We start from the raw sequence: 11,530 nt of genomic DNA on the forward strand, positions 1-11,530 counted from the left end.
TCCCTGTGTCTTCCCCGTGTCTCCCATGTCCTAGTGTCTCCCACGTCGGTATCCCTGTGTCTCTCCCGTGTCTCGCGTGTCACCGTGTCTCCCCCGTGCATCTTTGTACGATGTGGTGCTGCGTGGCAGGGAGACAAAGCGTAGGAAGGGAGGGCTTCTCTCCTTCTTCAACCGCTACACGCAGAGTAGCCGAAGAAGACGCAAGAACTCCAACGCCTCGGATTCCGTGCAGCTCCGAGGTGCGAGCGGCGCACGTGTACATCACGCACGCACACCCTCGTATATCTGACACACACACAAGCACGCATACAAATATATCATAATCACGTACACAGACACAAATTTCCCGTATAGCCTTAACATGCTTTCACATACATCACATATGACACACAGGAACACACATATTTCATGATTACACACATTGTGAGCACACACAAACTCGTCACGCACGCACAAACACAGAGTTCACATGTATAGCCTACGTAGACCCAAAGGTGAAAAATGGCATGCATGCATATATCTATCTATATGTACACACACAATAAACATTCACTCACGTGTGAACGTGATGCATACGCTCGTGTGCATCGGTGTGGGCAGGCTACCATGGGGAACGCGAGGTGAAGCAACAGCATCGACTATCACAGAGCACAGCTAACCTCCTAGAGGCACATGGTGAGTCACCCCTAAGCCATCCTCCTAGAGGCACATGGTGAGTCACCCCTAAGCCATCCTCCTAGAGGCCCATGGTGAGTCACCCCTAAGCCATCCTCCTAAAGGCACAGGGTGAGTCACCCCTAAGCCAACCTCCTAGAGGCCCAGGGTGAGTCACCCCTAAGCCATCCTCCTAGAGGCCCGTGGTGAATCACCCCTAAGCCATCCTCCTAGAGGCCCAGGGTGAGTCACCCCTAAGCCATCCTCCTAGAGGCCTGTGGTGAGTCACCCCTAAGCCATCCTCCTAGAGGCCCGTGGTGAGTCACCCCTAAGCCATCCTCCTAGAGGCCCGTGGTGAGTCACCCCTAAGCCATCCTTCTAGAGGCCCGTGGTGAGTCACCCCTAAGCCATCCTCCTAGAGGCCCAGGGTGAGTCACCCCTAAGCCATCCTTCTAGAGGCCCGTGGTGAGTCACCCCTAAGCCATCCTTCTAGAGGCCCGTGGTGAGTCACCCCTAAGCCATCCTCATAGGGGCCCAGGGTGAGTTACCCCTAAGCCATCCTCATAGAGGCCCAGGGTGAGTCACCCCTAAGCCATCCTCCTAGAGGCCCATGGTGAGTCACCCCTAAGCCATCCTCCTAGACGCCCATGGTGAGTCACCCCTAAGCCATCCTCCTAGAGGCCCATGGTGAGTCACCCCTAAGCCATCCTCCTAGAGGCTCAGGGTGAGTCACCCCTAAGCCATCCTCCTAGAGGCCCAGGGTGAGTCACCCTAAATCCTCCTAGAGGCCCGTGGTGAGTCACAACCATCTCTATACTCAATCTTCATTCACTGACTAAACTCACAGTGGCCAACTGAATGAATTAACTGAATCCCTCAATCCTTCATCTCTTACTGAACCCCTATCTACCAAAGCTGACTCAACACTTGACCTTCAGGACTCGTATTAACAATGGCAGTGTGCGGTTTCCATCACGTCTTTCCACTTGTTTCATCTCGCAGATCTAACACAGCATCACCCCAGCCGCAGGCTGACCAGATCCAACAGCATTGGCACCCTCAGCAATTCAGGGTAAGCACAGACACTTTGTTATTTGTCATCATCAGCATTAAAGCAAAAGCACCAGAAGCAGAACATGCTGAACAAAGTTTATTTTGCTCCTTCAGGCCATTGTCTGCTGGTTGTGGAAATGTAAACAAAATAATTGCCTCCATTCTATGATATTCACGCAAACAAGCAAAACCTTTCGTCAAAACTTTTAATCAACATTCGCTCACTGGGAATGGGGTCACTGCCTCCTGCTGCTGCGTCGATCGTCTAAGATTTCCTTCCTCAAACCATTCACACTGCTGAGAGCCTCTCTGTTCATGCCCCGCACTCAACCCTTTGCCTTCTGTGTAACACGTAGGCTTTCACGATCAATATTATCCATGATAGAGGTTTTTTGGGTTAGATTGCGTAAATCTTAATGTGTCAATAAACCCGCCACCACCCGTCACAGCCAATTAGTACACAGCTTATTACGTGACAAACCTTATTAATTTTCTGTGTCGGGTGGTGGCTAGTTTAACGACACATTTATATTTACGCGATCTCACCGAAAAACAAACTTCTACTTTCCGTTCTGCCCAATGATGATCTTCATGAAGTGTCACCGTGCATGCCTCTACCGTAAATGACATCTTAATTCCCTCTCTGCAGTAAATATGCTCTCTAGTTTGGCACGCAATTCCGAGTCGCACAGTGTCTTGAGGCGCTCTCGCATTCACATGCCTGGTACTGTATTGTACAGCTGCCGTCTCCCAGTTCTCCTTTACAAAAGAGCAAATGGATCTCCCTGGGCATGCCTATGCGGTAAGAAGAGGAGAATCCATTCCTCACTGACAGTTTCTCTCGTTCAACAGGTCCACGGTCACTGAGAGCCTGAAAGAAGTAGATGCAGAATTGGAAGAGGTCAAAGAGCCAAATTTTACTCTACGGAATGTCAAGGATGGACCCAAAGATGAGTCCACCAACCTGCATTCTTCACTCCGACACACTGGTCCAGGTCAGACATCTGAGAAGTCCAACGAGACACAGGCAGCTCCGTCAGAGCCTCCCCTCGAGGCCATAACTGATGCCCCCTGCTGTGAAGACGTGAGCATGAAAACATTGATTACTTCAACTCAACCTACCGAGCAGGACCTCAATTTGGGGGACTCTGAACCACTGGTCTTGGAGGTTCCCAAAGATGAGCCCTGCATGGACAACTCTGTAGTAAACGGGGAGCAGAGACCAGCGACTGGCACGAGCTTATTGGCCAGCACCGCCACAGAAACAGCCGTGGCCAATGTGGAAATTGTGGGAGAGGCTGCAAAAAAAGGGACAACCAATAGTAATGATTCAAAACCACGGGTGTATGCAGATGGTAAGAAAACAGAGTTTGATCAACCAAATGGGTGCAACATTATTTCCAGCAATCCATCTGCTTGTGATGATAATGACGATAATGATGATGACGATTGTGAGTTGGTCTCAGCTCAGATAGGGACAGGTGATCATGTGAAGCGTGCATCGACGTCAGCAGACTCTGCTGAGAAGGGCAGCAGTGAAGTAACGTGCGTGGCCACGGTCCAAAACCTCGGTTCAGATTGTGCCTCCACTGACACGACCGCGCCGGCAATCTTGGCACTTTCATCACAAGAGCCTCTCGTCTCCACATCTCGTGGCACCGCCACCGCAGATGAGGAAGGTGACGCCGCCACGCAAGGAGGTCGAGAGGGAGGCTCCACCACACCTCTCGGCAGTCCAGCAGCCACCCTGGGATGCGTAAGCGCAAGCGGGACCGAGGCGTGTGATGAGGAACCGACGAATGGCAGCGGGGATGAAAGCTGTGACTTGGAGACAGATGGTGGTGTACTTGAATCTCTAACGGCGCGAAACGACGTAGACCTGGCGCAGGCTCCTAAAACAACTGCAGGTGCGTTGGCAACACCTGAAACAACAACGTGCATCTCCGCTGAAGCACGTTGTGGTGTACCTGAGACTGGGATAGTAAACGTAGACTCGTCTGCGTCAGAAGAGTTATCAAACGCTTCCAGATCTCGTGAGTCATCTAGAGATGCATCTGCAGCTACTGCGTCAGCTAAAGAAACTATAGACACATGTGGTTCTCCTGAAACAAACACAGATATGTCAGTAGACACATTGCCATCTCAAGAAGAAAGCAGAAGTATGTCACCACCTCATGAAGCAAATTCAGATATGTCATCTGCTGAAACAGCTATTGAGATAGTGGCATGTTGTGAGTCAGACATACACCCGTCACCTTATTCTGAAGTGATTATAAACACATTACCTTTTGATGCGTCCACACTCAAAACTGTATCTACTGAGTTAAGTAACAACACATCTACAGGTGCGTATACAGACAAAAATGCTGAGGCACCTAGAGAAACATCTCCTGAAGCGCCTTCAGACATTTCTTCTGAAGCATCTACAGACACGTTTGCTGAAGCTCCTACAGACACATCTACTGAAGCACTTACAGACACTGTCAGATCTCCTGCAGCACTTTCAGACACTTCTGCTGAAGCATCTACAGACACATCTGCTGAAGCTCCTACAGACACATCTGCTGAAGATCCTACAGACACATCTGCCGAAGCACTTACAGACACAGTCAGATCTCCTGCAGCACCTTCAGACACTTCTGCTGAAGCATCTACAGACACATCTGCTGAAGCTCCTACAGACACATCTGCTGAAGCATCTACAGACACATCTGCTGAAGCACCTACAGACACATCTGCTGAAGCACCTACAGACACATCTGCTGAAGCACCTACAGACACATCTGCTGAAGCTTCTACAGACACATCTGCTGAAGCTGCTACAGACACATCTGCTGAAGCTCCTACAGACACGTCTGCTGAAGCACCTACCGACACATCTACTGAAACACCTACAGACACATCTGCTGAAGCATCTACAGACACATCTGCTGAAGCTCCTACAGACACATCTGCTGAAGCTCCTACACACACATCTACTGAAACACCTACAGACACATCTGCTGAAGCACCTAAAGACACAGTCAGATCTCCTGAAGCACCTTCAGACACATCTGCTGAAGCTCCTAGAGACACATCTGCTGAAGCTCCTACAGACACATCTGCTGAAGCTCCTACAGACACATCTGCTCAAAAACCTTCAGACACATCTGCTGAATCACCTTCTGGCACGTCTGCTGGAAAACCTCTAGACACATCTGCTGAATTACCTTCTGACATGCCTACTGACGCACCTCAACACGCATCTTTTGTCACAGACATGGACTTGTCCACATCAAGTGACGATACTGTAGACACCTCAGTCAATGGTGAAAGTGTTCTAAATGTGTGCATGTCAACGGAGACCATGCCCATCTCCAAAGTGTCCCCACGACAACGTAATGCACACCACTTTAAGCCAGCAGATGAGCAGTGTGCGGAACAATTACCAACAGCAGCAGATGAGGTTGAGGTCAATCTAGCAAATACGGACACTTCACACATTGAGGAGGCCAGAATATTGAACTTTGGATATCCCGCAGTAGATCTGGAACTCTCCGAATCAGATGAAGCACTTTTAACCACAACCACAAACATCTTACTGGACATTCCCATTGATTTAAAGATAGCAGAAGACATGGCATCCCCTGGACAAAGGCCACTGCCCAGATACGGGATCAAAGCGAGTCCAAGATCCCCTGCTAAAACCATCCAGCAAGGATCTTTTTATCACAAATATAGCCAAGCGCTGGATCTCATTAGCAACCGCACAGAGTCCAACGTGGACACAGATCCACCTTGTGTTCTGAAGCATTCCGCTCTGCAGGAAGAGGGTACACGAGGAATGGAGCGGAGAAGAAAAGGCTCGGCGATGGACTCCGATTCAGAAAACAACTGCACAGGGGAACCCAGAACTCCTGGGCTGAATGGTAATGGGCAATTAAGCCCGGAGAATAGAGGGCCCGGTGAGAAGGCGTCTTGTGAATCCGGCGAGCCTATGGGGATGGACGGTGTAGCCCTGCAGCCAGCAGACACAGAGGTGGTTCGCACCTGGGTCGAGGTTCGGCTCAGTAAAGCTTTCCCAGTGGTCCGCTTGAAGCCACAGTTCACCAGCCAACTGGGCAGCGGATAAGTTTGCTTCCTGTATCGTTCATGAAAGTGTGGATAATGGGAAACCACGTGAGCCTGCTGTGGGATTCAGTCTTTGGTCACAGGGCGAGGGTGATTTCCTCTGCATGCAGGTGACGTTTCTCAGGCATGGAGTGACTCGTCGGATTATTAGTAGCGCTGAACATTTTATCGATTCGTGAACAGTGGTACTTAAGCTCATATAGAACGTTGATCGCCCGTGTAGGAATCAACGATTTTGACACATACATGTTACAGTATATGCAACGGGGGTCGCTACATTAACCGTAAAAAAAATGTTTTGTTAATAATCAAACCCAATTGCGACCGTAATTGTGACATTTCATCGAATTGCATTGAGGTGAATTTGTGACATCCATAATGATGGGTTCAAGATATAACACAAGCGCAAGCAACGTCCAGCGGTTCGCAATATCGTCTCGCGACCAGAAGGGAAGCCATCAACGTGCAGCTGTCACGATTCGTACATGAGGCAGTCGCGTGACAATGCACATTATACAAAGCGCTATTTCTGCATGTATGTATTATGTACATGCACAGTACACGCAGTTGCAATGCACACGAAGTGCTTGTACACGGCACGTGTACCACGTTGGCTTAAATCGTAAGCACTTGCTAACAGCACTTTGTCTATAGTGGTGAAGATTTGTGCTGGATAATCGGGGATTGTTATTCCCATGTGTTTGTTTGTATAGAGGGCGGTCCGTTATAATATTTCATGAACCAAACTATGTCGTTTGCAATACTTGCGGTACTGAACAAAAATTGTTTTTGATTGAGAATTTTTTTTGCTAATTTTGTTTTTTTTGTTTATAAATATGCTCATTTTCCACTCGTTAATTTTCATTGCGGTCAAAAAAGTGCCTTTTCCGAAATCCTGGCTTTAACATTGAGTTGTTATATCATTGCGTTGTTATACATAACAGCGGCATTCGTTTATGCAAATTTCATCTCACAGAATGCTGCGCTATTCTCAAACCCGGAGGCGCATCGTTTGAGATGTGTTCAGCCAGTTAGCGGTCAGTGTTTATCCATGTTGGAGGTGAATCCAGAGGTCCCGGTGAGAACTCAAGCGTGCCTTGGGACAAAACTCTTTTCCCATTCAGATAGTGTAAGGTGCTGTGCCCACGTTGGCTGAACAGCCCTCTCCTGGCAAGCCAGGGTTATGGCACTTTGACGCCTACGGAAAGGGGATGATTCACAACATCCTTGCAACCCAACCCTCGCTGCTGCCTCGACAACGCTGGATTACAGCTCGCGTACATAGCCACCACCGCCTGGCCACACTCTGTAAACAATAGTTACATGTTTCATAAACTTAGTGGAGTGAATAGTAGAGCAGTTAATTTTGAGTCAAAGCATTATTTCCTACTGTAGAATCTAAACTGGTGTTGCATTTGGCAGAATAACACAAAGACAAAAATTTTAATAAATGTTTAACACCAATTTAGATTTCATCGTAGTAAATAACGCTGTTGAAAACCACAGACGCACCCACGTGCAGTCACATACGCTCTGTGCACGCATGACACACTTTAATGTGCTCGCATCTGCACGCGCACTGGTACTTCCACATACGCCCAGTTAAATTCCCACTTCCATATTGCATACACGCACACACAAGACACCCACGCAACGTTGCACACACACACACACTCGTTTCAACATGTGCACGGACACACAGCGCTTGATGACGTAACGCCTCGATGACGTAACGTCTCGATTCTCCAGATTCAAACTACACAATCTGATTGTTACCGTACCACACAACAAGGCCGGCATTATCAATGCAAATACAATAACAAATCCGCGCAGTACATAACAACGTAATGCACTCCTGTTTGAGCAATAAATGAGAGTTGGAAATGATGCGCCGATTCGTGATTGGTTAACGTCACGCAAAACACATGCGTTGATTCGGCATTGCTTTTTGTGGCTGGAGAACGTCATAACAGCTGTTGTCAACCACGTGGCCTCGTTTGACACAGAACCCTGGTCTCGACTGACACAGAGACCCTGGCTTCGGGGTGTGCTGCCTGAACAGCAGACGTGCAAGGGCAACTAACAGCAGCTGCTCACGTATTCTCACCTTGAACTGCAAACGCTCAATCAAGTATTATTTAGTTTTTTGGTGTGATGGCTATTTGTTCGGGCGCTAAATGCCAATGCCTACCAGCCAAGGTGAGAGGGCTTCAGGAGAGATTTCGTGTGGTTTTGCGATTCCTCCTCCATTGAAGGAGCGCAGGAGTAAAGTTGTTTTGCTCTATGGGCCATAGTTTAGGTTGCAGGCCCACAATGATCACATCATCATCATCGTCATCATCACGCTCCATGGGTGTACACACATCTTTCTGGCACCAATCTCTCGTGTCATCGTCAACCTGTTCTCTGTTGGGTCTTCCTCACTTTCGGCTTCACTCCATTTTTCCAAACAAACACACTTTTAATTTTGCTGTTGTCCATCCTCCAGATGTGTCCAACTAGTGCCAGTTTCCCCCTCATCACTGCATGCATCAAGTCTTCTTCTATGTGCGATCTTTTTATTATACATTGGTCACTGTTTGGGTGCAGTATATATGCAGTATATTTTGGCAATACATTTCCAATGCCATTATCTTATCTCAGTTTTTTTTCATTAAGTATCGCAGGCATACCAAGTACTGTACTGAGCACGCATGATTTTAGGATGTTCAGTTTGGTCTTGTAGCAGATTTGCTTGCTTCTCGAGATGTTAATTAATCCCACCATTACTCCTTTTGCCTTTGCAATCCTCACTCTTACGTCTTACGTGCAGTCGATGCCCCATGGCAATAGACATCCCAAGTGTAACTATTCCTTTACATATTCTTGGTTCTTTCGGTAAAGTCACGTAGATGATTGCTTGTGTTGCAGTCGAAATTTTATTGTTTTATATTTTTTATAATTTTATTGTTTCCCTTCTACGTGACTTTACCGAAAGAACAAAGAATATGAATCCCTGCAGTCACGAAAGCTTTAAATCAAAATTTATTCCTTTACATTCACAATCGTGGTGCTTTATAGTATTACTTCTTCCTCAATGTCCTCCCGAACACCATCGTCTTTGCCTTTTCTACGTTTATCCTCAGTCCTGCACCCTTTGCTGACTTATTCAGCATATGAACACTTTCCTGCAGTACTATGCAGCTTTCTTCCATCCAATCTATGTTGTCCGCGAATCCCAGGTTGTTATTTCTCCTTGCACAAGCATTCCTGTGCCACTGTCTTGAATGGCATCCATCACGACGTTGTTTGTGGTTGGGAACCATTAAATCCCCTATACAAACTTTACTACTGACTTTGACCTTTCAACTAGATCCTACAGAATCTGTGGCGGGGGGGGGGGGTATTTCCCCTTCTCTCCATACTTGCTTGCATAGCGCATGCAAAGCCTGCAAACATCCGGGGAGGTGAAAATATCTTAAAATTTACTTGGCTGATTTGCAGCTTCCACACCCTGCAGCGGAAATATCCTTTCCTCTCTCACCCAAATAAATACATAATCCGGCTGAGAAGTTAAATTGCAGCCACAATGTTGGTAGTTTGGGCCATTTAGCCCTTCTTCGTTGCATTCTGTACCAGTTTTCTTATTTTACATTCCCATTCGTATACAACCCACGTCTCATTTTGCACACTAGACATTCTATCTTAATGGGAATTCGTCTGCTTTTAAGGGTGGAATAAAGAATGTGAACGCATCAAAACAAGAGTGCGACGTAACTGCAGACATAATTTCTCAACGTGTCCGAATATTATACTGTCTCCAACTATAATTAACAATTTGGCTGCCCTCTTCGCTCTGAAAAATGGCCATTTTCTGAAACAATAGCTTTCTGGGCATTTAGTGGGGCACGTCTTAAATCCAGCACGGTGGTGAAGGCGAGGGTTGGGGGGGGGGGGTCACCGCACAAATGTTGTGAAACTTCCTTTCCGTTGGCATCGAGGTGCCATACCCTGGCTTTCCAGGAGAATGTAGGACAGCACGTGTGCGCTAATCTCCATATGTCACATCTCTGCAGGATGGAGTGTTGCTTCCTCACACCACGTGGGTTATCTCAGGGTGCTCCAGTTTCCTCCCATATGTATAAATGCTCATTTACTGGCTGAAAACATGTTGTCATATAGAGGAACGCCGAACTTGGGCAATTGTTGGCATTGGCTCAGCGCCTGGCTGGTGCTGCTGCTGACTTCCCGCTTGCCTCTAGTTCCTCGCACCTGTGTCGTTCTTTTTCTCGAGAGTGAGCAAATACTGCGTGGCACATTACAATTGTTATTATTATTAGAATATTATATAATACAATAATGACGATTGTTAATTCTAGTCCACTGCTGGTTGAAGGCCTCCCAACACCATGTGGGATGAATATATTCCCAATTGTTTATAACGGGGAAAAGTAACACAGAGTTGAATTCCTGGCCGCGGCTAACATCAGTAGCAAGTGACTTGTATTTGAACTGCTCCCTCCCCTCGCCCCAGCCTTCACCAATCCGAATTTGTCAAAGGTGGTGAAGTATGGTCAAATAACTCCCATGGCCGTCTTGGCTTGGAAATATCTTCATTCAGCATTGGATTATTGACAAATGATTATACATTAGTATATACACTCGGTTGTAATTAGATACAGTGTACAAACATTCAACTTATACAGATTGTATATACAGTGGCTTTGTTACAGCTGATGAGTCCAAATTAAGTGCCTTCGAACCAATATTATTTATATAAAAACACAGTTGTTACATTTTCTTTGTTAAAAAAACACATTATTATAAAGATATATTGTATATGATGGCATTGCAGGTTGTGCAGTTTAGAGTGAGATTGTGATCAATGGGATAGAGGAATACGGATTTCTCACATAACAAGGCAGTCGATACGGTAGGGGTTGTCCAGGCGTTCATAATGGTCATTTCAGAGCCACCGAGCCAGCATTGCTGGGACCTTCGCTCCCAAACCGGGCATGCGACCACGGTTAGACCTAGTTGGCACGTGTTTGAAGACGAAGACTAAATATTGCACGAACATTTGAATGTATACGTTTCTTTTTGCACTTGAATCAGCTGGCCCAATCACGATGGATAAATATCGTATATACGCAACATATCATGTACATGACGTGCGGCTGAATATTCTGCACAGAGCGTGAGTGAGGCCTGTCTCGTGTTGAGGACTCTTGAACGAGTTCTATGGTGTCATTGTCTCGAGATGCCCCTGGAGGCGTGTGGATGCCACCATTCTGGACTCAAGACATGGCTGATATAAATCATGTGCACGGGCATGGAAAGTGTTCAAATTGTTTTCATTTTTTGCCAGATTTATAATATATGTTGCACTATTGATCGTGGATATTTTACACAGAAATGTATGGACTTTACTGGAATGTTGATAAATAAAGACACGCTCTCCCACATTCAAAACGCGTGTGAAGCCTGTTGAGATTCATTCGAGTTTTCCATCAAAATGGAGTGGTCTCAATGAATAATTTCCCGATTTTGCTCACGAATACCAGGAGTTCTGGCAGAACATTTACCCTAATTGTGTTTTCTTTTCCTGACATTGTCTGCCAGAACGTATGTCGGTACTCTACTCCTCGTTGAGATGTATTTATTTGTGGACAAGTGCAGCTGAGTGGCAATTTCATTCTTCATCCACATTTTCCTAATGGATATGTGGAGTCGC

At 46.7% G+C, this 11,530-nt stretch overlaps 1 protein-coding gene across 3 annotated transcripts in view; it reads left to right on the plus strand.

The window, feature by feature from the left end:
- Positions 1-11,268, plus strand: part of LOC116954726 (uncharacterized) — a 32,713-nt gene extending 21,445 nt beyond the window's left edge. For all 3 annotated transcript variants that reach the window (XM_032975477.2, XM_032975496.2, XM_032975487.2), the window contains 4 exons: positions 130-239; positions 601-675; positions 1,657-1,726; positions 2,560-11,268. In XM_032975477.2, coding sequence (XP_032831368.2) covers positions 130-239; positions 601-675; positions 1,657-1,726; positions 2,560-5,818 — 3,514 coding nt within the window. In that variant the 3' untranslated portion in view covers positions 5,819-11,268. The remainder of the gene's footprint in view (positions 1-129; positions 240-600; positions 676-1,656; positions 1,727-2,559) is intronic.
- Positions 11,269-11,530: the final 262 nt, after the last annotated feature.

This window comes from Petromyzon marinus, chromosome 3 (genome assembly GCF_048934315.1).
Source record: "Petromyzon marinus isolate PM22_M1 ecotype Great Lakes invasive population chromosome 3, UKy_Petmar_22M1.pri1.0, whole genome shotgun sequence".
NCBI lineage: Eukaryota > Metazoa > Chordata > Hyperoartia > Petromyzontiformes > Petromyzontidae > Petromyzon > Petromyzon marinus.